Below are 19,099 nucleotides of genomic sequence, written 5' to 3' on the forward strand. Positions count from 1 at the left end.
GAGCTAGGAGAAAGAAAATGAGGGTGGGGGTCTATGTGGGTGGTCAGGCGAGAGCCCGGCAGCCTGCCCCAGAGCCCAGGTCCTCATCCACCAGCCTTTTATGTTTCTCAGCTCGGCCAGGCCTCCCTAGGATGAAGCACGTTGTAGACTGCGAGAGGGATGGGAGAGGCTGAGACTGCGGAGGGGGCAGCTCACTCTGGGAGGCGATAGTTGAGGGGTGGGTCCGGGAACGAAGAGGTCTGGGTGCAGGCACTTTGGGGTCAGAGGACCCTCGTGCCAAGCCCCACCACCCTGTTGCCACCTGACTTCAAGTGTGTCCCTAACCTCGTCTGGGCCTGAATTTCCTTGCTTCCAAGATGGATTTGGAAGAGTCCTCCCCCAAGAATCCGATGTGACAGGCATCGTGAAAGTGCTTCGTTTCGCTCATCCGGGACCATGTCAGGGCAGGGGTCTCTGAATAAAAGAACGCAGGAGGGGCGGCCGATGGAGAGCGCCAGCCCCTCCTCAGCAGGTCAGTTCATCTGCCTTCTGCCTCCAAGTCAGTGGAGGGCAGAGCTCCAACTACACTTCCCTGGCTTTTCCAAATTCTCCTTGGAGGGTTTGGGCCCTTCTTGCTTGCAGGAAGTTCTTCCCCAGTGTCTGCCCTAAACCCCCCTTGCTGTGGTGGCTCCAAATGCCTCTGAGGCCGGGTAGGAACCATCTCCTCTTTTCCCACCCTCTGCTGTCCACACACTCAATTCGGCATCCTTGGACTGAGCCCAGAACCTTGGCCTTTCACCTTCCTCGAGGCCCCGTACAGATGTGGAGGTGACCGCTGAGAAATGCACCGCATCTGGAGGATAAGGATCTCTCTCGGCGGGAGCAGCTGAGGGTGTGCGAAGGGTGAGGGCGGATGCTGTCTAGCCTGGCAGGACTTCTTGCACTCTGACCTTCCCCTCCTCCCCTCTCTCTCTTCCTCTCTCCCCTCACTGTCACCACTACCTCCTTACCAAGGCCCCGGAAAGCTGCCTTGTTACCCTGAAGGTCAGCACCTGGTTCTGCACTTCAGTGGGAAATAAGAAGAAACGTCCACGAGTGCCTGGACTTTCCATGTGCTTGTGCCAAGAGGGCCTGGGCTCCCAGGATGGGGGCCAGTTGTCCTCCTTTCTCACCATCTGAGCCAAGTTTGGGGAAAGCGTAGGAAGGGGCTTGGGCTGGAGCCAGGAAGGACTTGACTCCAGAATTGGGAGAAAGTAGCTCAGAATTGGGAGCTAGGAGAGGCTTTGGGGCACAGACCTAGCACCTCCTTTGAATGCCAAGTCAATGCCAACCGTGCCCATTTCACAAATGGGAGCAGTGAGGCTGTAGGGCGATCAAGTGTCCTAAAGATGCGAGCACGGGGAACTCAACTTCAGTCACTCTGTCTCAGAAGCCACGACTGCCGTGAGCCTCCCTTTTCCTGGGCCCGAAAGAGCAGAGGACAGAGTGAGGGTCTCCTCCCAGCTGCAATTCCTAGAGGAAGTAGGCGAGAACCCAGCCAAGGGCCCAGTTCCTAGCCCCTCCTCTTCTCTGCCTCACCTCTGAGGTATGAGGGTGGAGGCAGCAGCCTGGGGGAAGCTTTGGGCAATCTGAAAGGAGTGCTAGTGAGTTTTGTTTTTGTTTTAAGGTTTATTTATTTTTCTTTATTTATTCCCCTCTCCCCCAGATGGTTCTCTTTGTCTGCTCATTGTTTGCTCCCCTTCTCCAGGAGGCACTGGGAACTAAACCTGGGACGTCCCACTGGAGAGGTGAGCACCCAACGGCCTGAGCCACGTCTGTTTCCCTCTAGTGGTGGTTTGTCAAATACCCAGAAGAGAAAGAAAATAGCCCCCTTCAGATCATTCCCCCAGGGCAGCTGAGACCAGTCTCCACCTGCCCAATCTGCCCCAGAACCTGGAACTGAGCCCCAGTAGAACCCAGGACCTACTGTGTGCATTAGGCCAGAAAGAAATCAGACTGCGACAATCTGAGTCATCAACAAATGGGCCCAGTTCCCCGTTGACTCATGGGGAGACCAAGAGTGCCTGCACCCTGCTCACGCAGGACCCTTTCATCTCAAGCCAAGCCCAAGGCTCTGGAGGTAGCTGGGGGAAAGGGACAACGGCCCAGAGTCCCATCGGGGTGAGGCAGTTTCTTCCAGACCTAGGTTAAGTCCCAGCTCCTTATTTAACCTCTCCCAGCCTCTATTTCCTCATCTATAAAGGGCAGAAAATAATAGCACATCCTTCACCCAGTTTCTGTGGGGATTGAGACAGTGCTAGAACGCCTGTTCTGGCAGAGAGGCTGGCCAGAGGGAGCGCTCCGTGAACGGCAGATGCTGCTTCCAGGTGCTTTCACCTGTAAAAGGAGCCCAGTGATAGCTCCCCTTAGAGTTCCCATAAGGCCAAAATGACAGGGTGAAGAAAGGAGCTTTGAGAACTGCTGGAGAAACATTTGTTATCATAGTCATGATTCCCTGGCCTGTAATATTTACTGGCTCTCTTTCCTAGAGGACATTAGGAAGGAGAGCTTCTGTCTTCTCATTGCTATGGAAAAAGACCATTTATCCTTGAGGGCCTGCCCAACCTTGCCTCTCCAGATCTAGATGCACAAGTGAAGGAGAACAAGCAGGGAAGTGGATGTGACTCAATCAATCGGGCTCCTACCTATCATATGAGAGGTCCAGGGTTCGATTTCTGGGGCCTCCTGGTGAAGGCAAGCTGGTCCAAGCAGAAGCTGCAGCAAGATTACCCAACAGAAAGAGACACAGAGGAGAGACAGTAGACATAGCAGCCCAGGGAGCTGAGGTGGTGCAAGAGAGTCAGTACTTCTCCCCCAGCCTGGAAGGTTCCAGGATTGGTTCCCAGTGCCGCCAGAGAAGACAAGCAGACACAGAAGAATGCACAGCAAATGGACTCAAAGAGCAGATAATGGCCGGGGGGGGGGGGAGGGGGCGGAATAAATAACCAAATCTTAGAGAAAAAAAATGAGAACAAGCAAGTTGTCTCAGCACCCTCTGACTCAGTCCCCTTCCATCTCTGGGGAACTCTAGTCAGAGCAACCCTTTAGATGGTGCCCAAGCATCAGAGTTTCCCATGAAAGTAATAAAAGTAAGAAAATAATTCAAGAAAACAGTGTCTACCACTTTCCCACTATTCACCCCCTCTTTCTCTATTACTAGAATCTTGATTTTTTTCTTTCAAGGTGACAACATGCCCAGGTTAAAATACTACGTGGTTGTAGCTAGGAGTACCATATGACATAGTTTAGACCAAAGAGTTGTAGGTGAAAATCCCTGGGGAGGGCACCCCTTCCATAACAAAAATGCTAAGGTTCTTTAGGAAAAAACTTTTTGCAAGTGCTCTGTCATCCAGCCTGGAACATGGACAGTGAAACTTGAAGCTACAGTAGCCATTTTGTGATCATGAAGCAACAAGCTTATATGCTATATATTACAAAGCGAAAAAATGAAAAGACACTGGGTCCCAGATGGTACCTCTGGGCTCCTGAACTGGCCCTAAATTGCCTAACCCAGATGTCCTGTTGCATAATACAACAAAAGCTGCTATTATTAGTCAGGTTTTCTATAACTTATAGCTAAATAGATTCCTAACTGGCAGAGAACTTGATATCAGGAAATGGAGTCCTCAAGTAAAAGAACCTAAAATGACTAAATGGAGGAAGGAAAGCAATGAAATATGAGGACTCAACATGTGCAGGCTGAAAAGTTGGTGACCTTTCTTATGAAATAATAAATGTTTAGTGAAACTGCCCTCTGATGTACCTTGGGATGCAGATCAAATGGAATCCTTGTTGTAGTGATAGAAAAAGTAGTAGGAAAAGTTTAGAAAGTTACCATGAGCTGGCCCTGTCTTAGTTTGCCAGGGCTGCACACTGTTTGGCTTAAGCAATAGGAATTAATTGTCTCAGAGTTTTGGAGTCTAGAAGTCCAGAATCAGGGTCTTGACAGGCCAGGCTTTCTCCAGGAGTCTGCAAGGTACTCGTGCTGACTTGCCGCAATCTTTGGGGTTCCTTGGCTTGCATCTCTGCCCTCATCACATGGCAGTCTGCCTCACTCTATGGCTTCTTCTGACTTCTGGCTTCTACCTTTGTGTCCAATCTCCTTTGCTTATAAGGACTCCAATAATATGGATTAAGGGCCACCCTAATTCAATCTGGCCTCATCTATCTAAGATCTTCAAAGATCCTATTTGCAAATGAGTCCACATCTTAAGTAAAAATAAAATCTCCAAAAGCTGTATAGGATCACATACACAGGAACATGGACTAAGAGTTGAATGTGGCTTTTGTGGGGAACATGATTCAAGCCCCAGCAGGCTCCTTGCGTCTTTCAGCAAAGACCTGTAAGAGTGGGATGCTACTACTAAAATTTACTTTAATTAAAAACTTTAAAAGTTTAAATGAAAAACATGTATCATTGGTTTTGGGACCAGGCAATGGGTGGAAGGACCTCAAGGAGACTGTTAGTAATAATTGGAAGGACAGCGAGGAATTGTTACAGGAGGCCACAAAAGAGACAAGTCCTGTTATGTTGTACTGGAATGTCTGGCAACACTGTTGTCTGTGGTAATGTGGATTCCTAATAGAAAAGGTGCCCAATGAAGTCATGAATCTGGCTCAAGAGATATTCAGGCAGAATACTGAAAGTGCCAGTTGGCTTCTTCTAGCAGTCCATGATAAAATATGAGAAGAGAGAGCTAAAGGAACTGTTCCATTTTTTAGCAGAACTTAGGGGAAATATAAAGGACCCAGGACAGTCTTTCCAGCCATAAAAAGACACTCGCAGTAAGAAAACCAGGGTCCTGCTAACAAAAAGGTTTGGGAATGAAGGCAAAAGTGACAGTAAGATTCTTCATTGAGACCTCAAAAGATTTAAGGGCAAGCCTCATAGCTCTGCTCATATAAACAGCATGGCTTCGGTAATAATCTTAGGGGTGTGCCTCTTAGACCCTTCCTGCCAGACAAGAAGGATTTTAAGAATTTGAGGAGCATTGTCTCATACCATCCCAGCTCACAGTCTAAGTAGAGAGGAGCCAGTGTCAAAGAAGTTTATTGGTGTGGCTTTTGTCTAATTAAGTGTATTAAAATTTAATACACAAGAAGCCCACAACATTTCTTAAGGGAATTGGATTGAAAGAGACAGAGACTGTTGAAAACAAAAAGAAACTTTTTGGGTCTTCAACTTCCCATGGGCAGAAAGCAGAATAACAAAGTTACTCAGCTACAAACACAGACATTTCCTATGGAAAAGTAAGTTTTAACTCAGAAAATGAAGCCTAATGGCTGGAACCAAGAGCCAAGATGAACCATTTATAGGGAGCAGAATTGGGCCCTAATCAAAAATCTGATGACATGTATCTGACTTGACTTCAGGGCAACTTTGCCCTTTTGAATCACCCTTTGAATAGGAATGTCTATTGCAATTACCTATCTCTGTCTCACCACTGTACCTTGAGTGTGTTGTTCACAGGTCTTCAGATCAAAAGAAACCACACTTGGAGAGCCATATGGGAGGAGCTGCACCAGAGAAGCCTCGTCCTCATCTGGCCCTGACTTAGATGACAAGATCCTGTACTTCAAGTTGATTCCTTAATAAGATGAGACTTTGTGGGTCTTAGAAAGGAGGTTAAGTGTATTTTGCATAAAGAAAGGAAATGACGGGAAACGGACTTTGGCCCAGTGGTTAGGGCGTCCGTCTACCATATGGGAGGTCCGCGGTTCAAACCCCGGGCCTCCTTGACCCGTGTGGAGCTGGCCATGCGCAGTGCTGATGCGCGCAAGGAGTGCCGCGCCACGCAAGGGTGTCCCCCGCGTAGGGGAGCCCCACGCGCAAGGAGTGCGCCCGTGAGGAGAGCCGCCCAGTGTGAAAAGAAAGAGCAGCCTGCCCAGGAATGGCGCCGCCCACACTTCCCGCGCCGCTGACGACAACAGAAGCGGACAAAGAAACAAGACGCAGCAAATAGACACCAAGAACAGACAACCGGGGGAGGGGGGGAAATTAAATAAATAAATAAATCTTTTTTAAAAAAAAAAAAAAAAAAAAAAGAAAGGAAATGAATTGTATACAGATACAATGTAATATATTATACGAATATAATATATAGTCTCCAAAGATGGTCGCCATCAATTTCATGCCTGCTGCTTCTCACATTAAGAGATGGAGTCTAATTCTCCTCTCCTTGAATCTGGACCAGGCTTAATGACTTGTGTGAGCAATAGAATGCAGCAGAAATAACATTCTGGGATTTCTGAAATTGTCTTCAGAAGCCTGGCAGCTTCTCCGTGGGCCTCTTGGAATGCTCAGTTTGGGGGACTCTCTTTCTCAGAACCCAGTTGCCGTACTCTGAGAGCCCGAGTCATATAGAGAGGCCACAGGTAGGCTCCCAGGTGACAGGCCCTGCTGAGTTCCCAGCTGACAACCAGCACAATTGCCAGGCATGAGTGAGCTGCCTTAGATGTTGTATTAAGTTAACTTTCAGGCGACTCCAGTACCAACTTCCATCTGCAACATGAGACCCCAAGGGAAAATCTCTAACTGAGCCTGTTCTACCCACAGAAACTTGAGAGATAATGAATCAGTGTTTTAAGCTGCCAAGCATCAGGATGGCTGGTTACACCACCATGGATAACCAGAATACATCTCTGAGTCACATAACTGAAGAGGAATTTCCCACCCCAGATTTCCTGTTGTATGAGGCATTTAAACGCCAATATAGTTAATCCAGTATTAGTGAGGTTTTCTGTAACTTATAACAAAATACATCCCTAACTGGCAGAGAATTTGGGAATGAGAAGTGGAATCCATTAAGAACAGGAACCTAAAACATGGAATTGGTTGAATGAAGGAAAGAAGTCGATAAAACATTAGGACCTAACACTTACAGGCTGGAAAGCTGGTGACCTTTGTTATGAAATAGTAAAGCAAAGACCAACAAGAGAGGAATGAACCCAAACTAAAGGTAGCCATTCTGAAGGCAGATATGAAAGGAGAAACAACTTTGCTAATAATAATTTTTTACACAGGGAAGTGGACGTGGCTCAAGCAGCTGGGCACCCACCTACCACATGGGAGGTCCCAGGTTTGGTTCCCAGTGCCTCCTAAAGAAAACAAGCTAAACAGTGAGCTGATGCGACAGGCTGGTGCAGCAAGCCAGCACAATAAGAGGAGGCAATGAGATGACGCAACACAAAAAGAAAACACGAGAGACACAACAAGTGGGGAGTGGAGGTGGCTCAAGGCATTGGTGCTTCCCTCCCAAATGGGATGTCCCAGATTTGATTCCTAGTGCCTCCTAAAAAATTAAGAAAACGAGCACATAATGAAAAGACACAGAGAGCAGACAGCGAACACAAACAACAAGGGTGAAGGAGGGGGAGAAATAAAGTAAACCTTTTTTTAAAAAAACCATTTACACATGCACTACCTATGGCCTGCAATCTGACCAGGAGTCCTTCAAATGAAGGCTCACAGGATCAATTAGATCAACTTATGCCTCCTGAGCAGTTTACAGTAGTCAATGCCAAGGTCTCTCCATTTTTTCATTCTGAGAGTATTTCCTTCCATCTCTGTTGGGATTGAAATTTTCTCTTTTTATGAAATGCGAGTGATGGTAGACAGTATTTGCCTTCTTTTAATATCCTTATTTGGAAAAATAAAATGTTGGCAACCTATCTCAATTTCCAAAAGTTTACTGGTATTTGAAATCCCAAAATCTGAGACCTAAGAAAGAGCAAATCTCCATGGGGAAATTTCCAGAAGGAGAGTCAGGGCCCCAGAGAGGGTGGGATCGAATGCCCTCAGTTTCCAGCTCTCCCTCAGAGCCAGCCGGGGGACAGGGCACTGCTGAGCAGCTACAACATCATCTTCCAACAAAACCATTTATTGAGTACAAAACTAAAAGGGACGGAGAGTGCTCCTGGGCCGCAGGGTCCCGTGGGCAAGGAGCCGAGGCTGAGCCTCAGGGCCGCTCTGGGCAGCCCTGGAAGAAGTCGTTGCACATCATGGTGACGAGGGCCAGAAAGACCGCGTACTCCTGGAAGTCCACCTGGTGGTCGCTGTTCTCGTCCAGGTTGCTCATCAACTTCTTCAGCCCCTCCTCGTCCACCTCCGTCTGAAAGGCAGAGGAATGAGGGCGCTGCCACGCCCACCCTCACCCAGCTCCACGCCCGCTCCACGCGCGCACTTCCTGGCCAGCGCCCAGCCTCCCTGCCCGCTGGGCAGTGGGTGAGCAGTGGGCAGGGAGGCCCCGGGAGCGACCGAGAGGGTGCGGTGGGTAAGGACAGGTAGACAGCCCCCAGGCTGGCGCTGCTGGGAGTGGGGACTTGCCAGGCCCTCTTCGGAGCCTGGGATCGGTCCCAGTCCCACCGAACCCAGCAATGTGGGCAGCTCTCCCCCCATTTTGCCAATGAGAAAACCAAAGCTTTTTGGAGTTACTGCTGGACCCCCCCATCTCCAGCAGGATGAACTCAGAAAAGGCAAATGAAACCAAAATCAGAAAAGTTTAACCAAAAAAAAGGGAGAAAGGAAGGAAGGAAAGAAGAAAGGAAGGGGGGGAGAAAGAAGGGAGGATAAGGAGGGAGGGAGAGGGGGAAGAAAGGAGGGAAGGAAGAAGGGAGGAAGGAAGGAAGACATGCCTTATATGTTCTAAGCCTGAGGCCTGACTTTGGGATTATCCGCCAGTTAGTTTTTTGGGGGGCAGGCCACAAGCGGCAAATCGAGAGTTGACCACATTTCGCTGCTAAATGTCCCAGGAGGTATGGCTGAGCTTTTCTCTCTCCAAACCTTCCTAAATTTGGAAAGGAAGAGAGAGAGAGAGCTGTGTGATCCTCTGCCAGTCACCTCACCTCTCTGGGCTCTGGTTTGCTCAACTCAGCAATGAGGGGACTGAACAGATGGACTTGGAGGTCCCGACAGCATATCCGTTCTCTGGAAAGCTTCAGGAAACACTCACACGTGAGCCCCTCTCCCACTCCAGTGGGACCATGAAGCAGAAGTGGGGAGGGCGAGAGGGCTCGGCCACTGTGGGGACGGCGTCCGCTGGGGCATGAGGAGGGGACACGCCCTGCGCCCTCCGCATGGACACACCAGGACATCGGAAGGCCCCTCCCCGGCCTGCCCCACTCACCCCCACGAAGCTGGGCAGCTCCTTGTGCAGAAGTTCCTTCATCTCCGCCTTGCTGAGCTTGAACTTGTCGCCCTCTTGGCCTGAGTACTTGTGGAAGGTGGTGACCATCACAGCCAGCGCCTGCTCCAGGGGACTGGACATCTCGGCTCTGCAGCCACGGAGGTGGCGGGTCATGGGGGCACCGCCTCGGGACCCACACTGCCGCCCCAAACCGCTCCGAGTGGGAAGGCAGGGCGGCATCCCCCCCTCAGACAGGGGCTCCCCGAGGGCAGGGGCTGCGGCTCCCTTGGTGTTTGGGGTCACCAAGGGTAGGACCTGCTGTCTCCTGCGATCACACCTGGGCTCCCCGAGGGCAGGGCACCCCTCCCTGAGCCTCTGCGGGACGGAAACGACAGAGGCTCCATTTTAACTGCGCAGGGCCTCAGCACAGGGCCCCCTGCCCAGCACTGCGCACTGGGGGCCTCTCCCCGGGCTGGCCCGTGGGGCTCCGGGCTGTCCGGAAGTGCCCACGGCCCTGGCCTAGGAGTCTGCTCAGACAGGCGCCAAAAGGCCAGAGGGAGTCTCTCTCCCATCTCCCTGGAGCTCCTCAGGTTGCGCTTGGGGGCCTGTGTCTCCCGCTCACACTGGAGGCCCCTGAGCCACGGAGCCCTGCTTCTGTGCAGACGGGGCATGTCTGGGGGGGCAGGGGCAAGGAAACATCCTCCCCACCCGCAGGGAGCCAGGTCATCTGCTGGGATTGGTTTTAAAGAAATTAAATGTCCAGGCCCCGGGATGGGGGCAGAACCTGGGGCTACAAGGATAGACCTCAGAGGCATTTTTCCCAAAGCCCTGCCTCTGAGCATGCTCAGGCCAGGCGGGGGAGGCAGGTCCTACCCGGGGTGAGGCCGGGAGGCTGAGCACGAGGCGGGGAAAGCCCTGGGTCCACCCTGCCAGCCCTGCCTGTGCCAGGGCGGAAAGGGCAGGAAGCGGCCGTGGGCAGAGCCATCCTGCCACTCGGGGCCAGCACGCAGGCGGCCGAAGCCCTGCTAGAGTCCAGGACTTGGCAAAAACAAACAAAACCAAGCTCGAGGTTCTCCTTAAGGCAGCTCCAAACACACACCTCTTACTCCTAGACCTGAACCCCCAAAGTAGGGCCCTGAGGCAGACAGACTCAACCTGAGAGACCCACAAAGGGACCCCCAAACTCAGAGATTCGCTGAGGGACTGAGTAATCCTCACAGAGGAGACTGGACTAAGACCCCTCAATCTGACACTTCTCAGATAAAAGAGACGCAGGCTGTTCCCACCAAGGAAGCCAAAGTGGGAAAACTACAGGGACGGAAAGAGGCAGGGACCCTCAGCAGGACAGATGTACTCACCAGACCAGGCAGTGGAGGGAGGCCCAGGAGGGAATGCAAAGCAGCCAGGAGCCCAGGGCAGGGGTTTATATGCCCGCGCCACTGGCCCCCAACTTGGCATTTTAAGGAAACTGAACCTGTCCTAACCTGATCCTGCCAAAGCTTGGCCTCCTGCCACCCCCATCCACTTCCTCCTGGCCCCCTCCCTGCCCGAGGCTGCCAGTGCTGTCACCAGCTCCAGGAGGGCTCTAGGCCCAGCTCAGGGCAGCCTCGAGCCCACCCAGGCCACAACTCGGGGTTGGGGGCTGGCAGGGGGAGACTGGACCCAGGACAAAGGGAGGCAGCCCCTGCACCGGACGCCTGGAGACCCATGCCAGGCCTAGTTCCCCCAGGGGCCCGAGGCACAGCAGGCTGCTTCACGGCCCTGCGCCCGGCGTCCCAGGGTGGCAGCACCCCCCGCCCCCTCCAGTCTGACTCTTTGGGGCACTGGCTCTCCATTTTTGCTAATGGGCAAAATGAGTGCGCATGCGTGTGTGTGTGAGAGAGAGAGAGATGGGGCTGGGGGCCAACCATTGCAAAGCTGGGGCCAGAGAAGGCAGCTGTGGGGTACCGGGAGGAGGAGAGCTGCGCCGACTGCAGGAGGTGGGGAAACAAAGCTACTTGTAAGGGCTGGCACCAGGATACCTGGTGATGAGGTAATGAGGTAACTGCTGTCCTTAGAGAGTACCCTGAAAGGCCCCTTTGAGTAGGAAGGGGCTGGAAGGAGACCGAGAACAAAGAGGGACGCCGGCTCTGCACACAGCTGCAGAATGGCTCTGCGGTTGGAGTGAGCAGCAGGCTGTGCAGGGTGGAGGAAGCCAGGAGGAGGATTTAAAAACAAAACAAAGCAAAACAGAAAAGCCACTGCGGCCCCTCTTCTCCCGCTCGGGGGTAGGAGGAGCAAGAGGGTCACCCCTCCCCTCTTTCCCAGCCGGAAGGCCAGGCCTGAAGCAGAGGCCACAGCCACGGACCCCTCACTCCCACGCCCTCGCCACACGTGCCCCTCCCCACACTCAGAGCAACGCAAACACCATGACCATTCAGAGCCCAGCCCAGGCGGGGGCGTTTTCGGGGAAGGGGGGCACACTGGCCCTCCCAGGGCCCCCTTGGCCTGCTGCTCTGTGTCTCTCCCCAGTCCCAGTCTGAGCGCCACCCTCCCTGCAGCCAGCCCCCTCCCCACTCCAGAGGTCAAGCTGCTCTCGTCCCCGCCCCCACCCCCTCCGCACCCCCTCCCTCATTCTGGGTGACTCACCCAGTGGTTCCAGGCCCAGATGCCCAGGCAGTGACTCAGCGGCACCGCCCTTCTCCCCCAGAGCAGGCAGCAGCAGTCCCAGAGCCGGGGCGGAAGCCCCACCCAGCCTGAAGGACAGAGCCCCGGGCCCAGACCCCCACCAGGCAAGGGTGGGGGAGCCTGGATTAGAACACCATAGAGAAGCCCCGACTGTGAAACCAGACTGGTCTCTTTCTGGGGGCAACGGGGGGACTTGGGGGCCAGCCTGAATGGGCATAATGCAGTCAGGCCTTGGGGCTCCCAGCATCATTTTTTCCTTTTCTAAGCCTCTGCACAGCTGCCGGGTGTCCCCTCCTTCCCAAGACCGTTTAATCCTTATGCTACTTCTCTCCATCAAAACCTGCTCTCAGAGAGGGTTTGGAATAAAAATCCTTCACACTGAGGGGTAAGGACAAGAGGGTGCAGTGCATTGCTCAGACACCCCGAAAGCATCCTCACGGCTCTCCTGTAAAGCCTAGCAGTAGGAAGTCCCAGACTCTGGCCCCCACATGCTTTCCAGCCTCCTCAGCTGGGACCCTAACTGCCCTGCTCATTGCTTTCTGCATTTTCCAGGCCCTCCTTAGTTTATGCTGATCCCTCCGCTCAGGATGCGCCCCCCCCACACACACACCCCTTATCTATCTCCTCCTGCTGAAATCCCAACTATCCTTCCAGCCCAGTTAAATGCCACCTGCTTCATGGAGCTATCCCCGGGCCCCAACCAAATTTGATCTCTACCTGTTCTGTCACATACAAAGCACTCCTTTTGTCCTTCTCTTGTGTGTACACAACAGTCTGCTTTAGATCGAATCGCTCCTGTACTTGTTTTTTCTCCTTTTGCCTCCCTTCCTCCACGGTGAGCGCCCTAGGCAGGGGTCAGGTGTTACTCATTTCTGCGTAAGCAAAGGGTCTCGCCCACACCAGGTGCTGGCCAGCGTTTCCCGTCACTGAATGGCAGCGGGGGTGGAGGCACACGACACCGAGGGTAGTAATTAGAAGCCAGGGCCTTCTCAGTCCCTGAAAACACGCCACTGATTATGCCACCAGCTCATAACTTCTCCAGATCCCAGGAGTGGAACTGAGGCAGCCGGTTAGAAAACAGAACACAGAGCTTCCGAGAGCCACAAATCCCGGAGGAGTCACTGCAGGAAACACCCTGCTCCAGGGAGCCGCGAGGGAGCTCAGCAAACTCCCCTGCTGGCAAGGATGGAGGCAGCAGCAGACAGAGCGGGGGAGAAAGAGAGAGGGCGAAGGGCTGCAGGAGAGCTGGGAGCAAAGGCCAAGGAACAACCAAGTCACGGAAGCAGAGGGACTGTGAGCGACACAGGCTGAAAGAGAGGACCGGGCTGATTAACAGGGGCAGCTTCGGCCTGTCCCTAACGGGGTGTTTCCACCGCAGGAACCGAGCCAGGGCTGTGCCCACTGGCTGGCCCTATTCCTGGGACTGGTGAAAATCCTATTAATTTGCCCCTAAATTTCTGTGTGACCTTGAGCAACTTACTCTCTGCTCTCGGGGAGCGAGGGTGGGATAGAAGGACTGCTAAAATCCAATCCTGGTCTGACCTTCTCCAGTTCCCTACAAGGGGAGGGAAGCCTGGACACCGGCAGGCAGCGGGGCCAGAGAGCCTGTCCCTCGCATTCCATCCACCAGCTCACGCGGCTCGGCTGGGCTTGCGGGGAGTTTCCCACCAGCTGCCGGCAGGTCTTTTCCTGTCCGGCTCCTGCCGCCTGGTGGTAGAGACCCGTCATTGCAGGGCTGCACTCGCGCGGCTCTCCCCTGTCCCTCCCTCTGCCAACTGCCAGCCTTTCCCATGCCCTGCTGGTGACTCACACAGGAGAGGGTGGTGTTGATTCATCTCCTAGGAGCCTTCCCACACCCACACCCCTCACACCTGCCTGCACATATAAGGCTTTTCCTGCCCAGTCCCTGCTGAGAAGCCCGGGTGGACTTATGAGATGAAAGCCCAATACCGGGAAGCAGGAGGGAACTAGGTGTCAAAAGTGAGGGACCCTCAGGGATGTGGAGACATCCAGACACTACAGTCAGGACAGACACCTCAGGAATTTGGCCCCTTGCCAGGGGGCCCTAACCCAGTGTGCTGCCCAGTGTGACAGAGTTAGACTCAGCAGTGGTTTCCCTGTGCATGACTCTTCTGTCCTTCTATTGGAACCTATAATTAGTTGGTAGGTATAAAGAGTTGGTAGGTGTACAACCAAGAGACTGAAATCTTTGGGCTGTCCATGTGACAGCTGAGCCCTGAATCTCAAAGGAGTTGCAACACCTGCTCTCCTGCTCAATGGACTAACACAGGACAACTAACGGGGAGGAGATGATGGACAAACAACAAACCAAAGAACCGAGAGTCTACAACTGCAAGCAACAGAGACCCATCCATTGGATGTAGAGGATAGAAGCCCCCCCTCAATTAAGGTGGAGTGGGCATCACCATCCAGAGTCCTCAGGATTGGGAACCAAACTATGGACTAAATAAACTTATTAGTATTCTACTATAAACTTATTGTGAGTCTAGCAATGGAAGAAATACCATTGTTGTGGAGGCAGTGACCCACGAATGTCCTGGGATTAGGGGGAAGGAGAAACAGATGTCATAGGGGGGCATTTTTGGGACTTGGGAATCATCCTGAATGACGTTACAAGGACAGATACAGGCCATTTTATATCCAGCCATAACCTAGAGTCGAATGGGAAAGAGCGTAAACTACAATATAAACTATAATCCATGCTTGGTAGCAATGCTCCAAATTGTGTTTATCAATTGCAATGAATGTACCCCACTGATGAAAGATGTTGCTAATGTGGGAAAATGGGGGTGGTGTGGGCAACGTGGCATATGGGAATTCCCTATATATTCTCTGTAACATTTACGTAATCAAAGTACCTTTTTAAAAATACGAAAAGTGAGGGACCCAACACTGCCAAGCTCCCGCCGCCCACCTCCATTCCCCAGGGCAGGGCGGTGGAAAGAGAAATGACCTCCCGTTGAGTCCTCCTGCTGCCTCTGACTCACTGTGCACCCTGGGGTGAGCTGCACCCTACCTCTGGGCTTAAACTTTATTTAAAAGCATATAGTCACATACCATATGATCTATCCAAATGATGTAATCAATGGCTTTTAGTATAATCACAATATTGTGCATTCACCACCACACAAAAAAATTTTAGAATGCTTTCATTACTCCAAAAAGAAAAACGCCACTCCCCCTAGCAGTCACCTCTCAAACCTTCTATCCTTCCGCAGCCCCACTGGGCTTGAACTTTTTTACCACAAAGATCCCTTTCGTTATCCCCATTTCCACCAAAAAACTGTTCTGAAATATTTCTTCTTACCAAATTTCATCAAGTAACAATTTATTTCCCCTGTTTTATTGATGAGCCCCATAACTTAGCTCTCATGCTGATACTATGGTCAGCATGAGAGAGCCGTCTAGTCACTCTGGCTCGGATCCTCCCGGATCTGTCATTCATTGTGGGTGTGTGCTTTCCCCTTGCCGGAAGGTGCACCCTACTGTGTGCTGGGTGATTTCCATACATTACCCCCATTGAATTCACATAACAGTCCCAGGAAGTTGGTATAATCTTTTCCCACTTGAGAGAGGAGGACAATCCATTTCCGGTATGTTGCTCTCAGCATCCTTTAGCAAACTAAAACAAGTGTGCACACACACACCGTTAGGAGCTCCTCCTTGCCCATTGCCCTGTAACAGTGCCTTTTACCGTTAATCATGACTATCTGCTTACCTATTTCCCCTGCTAGACTGGGCTTCTGGGAAATAGACACTAAGTATTGTTAAGTACCGGTATCCATGGCCTAAAGTGGAGCAGGTGTTTGGTGAACGCAGAATGGAAGCCCAAGAGCTACGCCTCATAGCCGCCTTCCTCTCCCCTTCCCTGCAATGCCACACCTCTAAGTCTTCATCCCCTGAACCTTCTGAAGGCTGACTTGCTGACCTACCATTCTAGGGACCCAGCTCCCTTCAATGTCACTGGAAACTTCCTCCTTGCCAATGTCAGAGATTTAATGCCCCAGTCCTCAGAGGGGTTCTTCTGGGGAGGAGCCACTCCACTCGTCTTTCCATTTCTCTCTCCCTCCTCCCCAGAAAGAAGTGAGGCTGCTAGAGAGCTCAGAGCAGGCTGGGCTCTGACCATCCAGGCTGGTCTCCCTCTCTCTCACCAAGCCTGTCCTTGGGAAGAAGCGCCCCTCCTCCTGTGCTGCTCCCCCCTCCGCTGATGGCGCCACCGTGGAGGGCTGCCGTGGGGCAGCTGCTCTTTGTGCTGAGCTGGGTGAGGACAGTGCAGGAAGCAGAGAGAAATATAAAAGACCTTTTTGGCCTTAGCTTCAAATTGCCTTCTCTGGTCCACAGCTGAGATTTTCAGACTTTTTAAAAGAGAGAAGATTGTGAACCATTAGCACCCAAGAAACTCCAATAATCAGGCCTCCTCCTTCTTGTCCTCTCTGTGGCCATCTACACCACTAACAAGAGCCATTCCTCGGGGACCCTGCTCAGGACCAAGCCATTCCTTGTGCCTTCAACAGCACCCAACCTCTGCCCAGCCCACCCCCACCGCCGTTTGTGTCCCAGTGAAAGCAGGTTAGAAAGACACTGCTTTCTCCAGATGTCTTCCTGCCACTGCTGAACCTCAGATTTGGGGACTTGCCTCTCACCACAACTCCTTACAGAACTTCGTACAGAGAGGCAGTGCACAGAGGCCCATAGTTCCCAAGGCCTGGCTCAGGAGCAGGCTGTGCTACTTGCCAAAAAATGTCATAGAAAATGAAACCAGCACTAACAGGAATCAACATAAAGCAGTGAGATTAATAATCTTCCTGGAAACACCCAACTTGAGAGATGCGTTGTGTCTTGCTGATAAACCTAGGGAATTGCCTAAATCTCAGAAAGGAACCAAGGGCAGCCTCAGAAAAAGAAAGGTGACTCAGGAGAGTGAGCATTGATTTTTGAAAACAGGGTGTAGCTCATGAGGAAGTGGTTTAACAGGAGATATTTTAAGAGATTGATGTGTAGTACTGGGAATAGTTACAGCAAAGAAGTTAAGACTGTGGACGCTGGATCTGAATCTTGGCTCCACCACATTCTAGTTCTATTAATCAAGATCTTTTAGCTATCAGAGACAGAAATGCAGCTCAAGTTCACCAAAGCACAAAAGGTGGTGTATGTGTTACATAGCTGTTAAGGTCACTGCAGGAATTCACAGGATCAAAAGTGATTCACAGCCTTGGGAACTAGAACTGGGAACTCTTACCACCACCCACCCATTCATCCTCTCGCATCACCACTCATCCCTGTTTCTCTTTGCCTGTGGTCTTCACTCTCTCTTACTGCAGCAGGGCCTCTCCATATAACAAGGAATACGGCCACACTCTCTCCCAGCTTTGTATAGCAATCCCAGGGAAGAGCCCTGACTGACCCAGCTTGGCTCCTTAACCCAGCCTTGGGCCAGTCCTTGTTGCCAGGATGATGGGTTGTCACTATTGGCCAGTATGGGTCAAGAGTGTCAGTCCTATGGCCAAGGGTGTCTTAACAGAAGAAGGCAGCAAGCTACCACAGTCACGTCACTAGGCACGTGACCTTCCCTTACTTAACCTTCCTCTGAACATCAGTTTCCTCTTCTGTAACATGCACATAGTATTATCACAGATCACATGAGATAACACAGATCAACTACATAGCAAGCATTCAATGAATGCTATCAGATGTAGCAGTAGAAGAAGAAACCATGACATAGAGTTAGAACCAATGTCACTGCAGAGATGTGGCCACCTGACACATCAGCAAAATAAAACCATGATCATGACCCCACACATCCATCAAAACAAGAACAATGATTTGTTCCTGGATCCCCTGTCAATATTTATTTACCCTTTGAGTTCTCATTTTGTCATGTGCTAGTAGGAGGTGCTAACGGTTTAAGAAAAAATAGATTTTAAAAATCTTAAAATGGAGAAAAGTCAGTATGGTTGCTTCATACTTTCTCCTAATTTGGAAAAGACCATATTTTTTCCATTATAATTGGAAGAACAACTCGATCCAGCTTCAAAATCAGCTGAGCTTGGTGACAACCTGGCCCAATCTAGATCAGTGCCTCCCGATTTCCATTTCATAGATAAAGAAATCGGTTCCCTGCATGGGAATAGATGCGTACATCATCATCCCAGCACATTCCTGCAATCCTCTAAGGTCATCAACCCCCAGCTCCCCTCTCTTCACCAACCAGTCTTCTGGTTTGTGTTTGGACTTTTCAAGGACTTTGCTGCTGGAAAGAAATAGAGCTGATTCCTGGAATGACTGGTTTACCAGGAAGTCATAAGGATAAACAAGGATTGATCTCTCAGAACAAAATTATCCCTGAATGAAGCAATAAAGAATGATGTTTAGAGCCTGCTCAGCCTCTGGCCAGATAGACATCTGCTCCTAAGAGGGAAAGAAAGCAGGCAGACAAGAAGGCAGGAAGAAACTAAAATTTATTCGGTGTAAGCACTGCACAAAGTATTGTACATATCTTATCCAATTTAATCCTCCCAACCACCCTATAATGTGAGCAATGCCTGTGATTAACAGATCAGGAAACAGAAGCTCAGGAGATTACATGTAGCACCAGATCAGCACCAGGTCAGCCTGGCTGCAGAGAACCTCTGCTGAATCCCCTACCTCTCCAACACTTTTGCCCTGAGTTCTTTCTCTGGCTACTTCCCTGGTTCCTCCTCCACTGCCTCCCCATCAGTGGAGCTACCATTAGTCCACCATCCTTTACTCTCTCCCACTCCCTCTCTCTTCCTGCCTCTTTCTCACTCTCACAGCATCGCCAGCCCCTCAGTTTAGACAACTCCTTAAAATCTTAGTGCTGGAGTCTTCATTCAGCCAACTCCACCCTCGGGCCAGGCTCTGTCCGTGAACTCCTTTGTCCCTCAGTCACCCCAGCTCCAATGTGGGCATCACCTCCACTTTGCTCTATGGAACCCCAGCTGCAGCCGAGCTGCCTCACCAGCCACAAGCCCTCCCTGAGCAAATGCCAAGTGCTGCTTGGAACATTGCCTCGCCAACCCTTCCTCTGTTCCTGTAGCTCCAGCCTCACCCGAACCTGCCCTGCGACAGCAAGCTCTGTACCAGTCTCCTCCTGGCCTGCAGTCTTTTCCCTCCTTTATCCATTCTGAATATAGCTATCCTGCTAATCTTTCAAAAACATTGCTTCTGTTCTATCACTCACTTGCTCAAAAACTTTTTGGGTCTCTACTGACCACCACATCATTCCAACTCTTCAGTGTGGCCCTTGA

At 51.4% G+C, this 19,099-nt stretch overlaps 1 protein-coding gene across 2 annotated transcripts; it reads right to left on the reverse strand.

Annotated features, from left to right (window-relative positions):
• Positions 1-7,882: 7,882 nt before the first annotated feature.
• Positions 7,883-13,448, reverse strand: S100A2 (S100 calcium binding protein A2). 2 transcript variants are annotated; one of them, XM_058309667.1, is made up of 3 exons: positions 13,291-13,448; positions 9,144-9,291; positions 7,883-8,129 (listed from the first exon to the last, which is right to left on the reverse strand). In XM_058309667.1, exons 1-3 carry the CDS (start codon positions 13,431-13,433, stop codon positions 7,977-7,979), a joined length of 444 nt encoding a protein of 147 aa, XP_058165650.1. In that variant the 5' UTR covers positions 13,434-13,448; the 3' UTR covers positions 7,883-7,976. The 2 variants fall into 2 exon arrangements, with proteins under 2 accessions (XP_058165650.1, XP_058165651.1); XM_058309668.2 differs by lacking the exon at positions 13,291-13,448 and adding an exon at positions 10,502-11,873.
• Positions 13,449-19,099: the final 5,651 nt, after the last annotated feature.

The sequence above is a fragment of the Dasypus novemcinctus genome, chromosome 13 (assembly GCF_030445035.2).
Source record: "Dasypus novemcinctus isolate mDasNov1 chromosome 13, mDasNov1.1.hap2, whole genome shotgun sequence".
NCBI classification, from domain to species: Eukaryota; Metazoa; Chordata; class Mammalia; order Cingulata; family Dasypodidae; genus Dasypus; species Dasypus novemcinctus.

Excerpts from the sequence above, each read along its gene's own strand:
- S100A2 (XM_058309667.1), bottom strand. The coding sequence starts at position 13,433 with ATGGAATGCGAGGGACAGGCTCTCTGGCCCCGCTGCCTGCCGGTGTCC. Across the intron at positions 9,292-13,290 it reads TCGCTCCCCGAGAGCAGAGA|AGCCGAGATGTCCAGTCCCC; the intron begins GTAAGTTGCTCA and ends CCGTGGCTGCAG. Across the intron at positions 8,130-9,143 it reads AGCTGCCCAGCTTCGTGGGG|ACGGAGGTGGACGAGGAGGG; the intron begins GTGAGTGGGGCA and ends TCTGCCTTTCAG.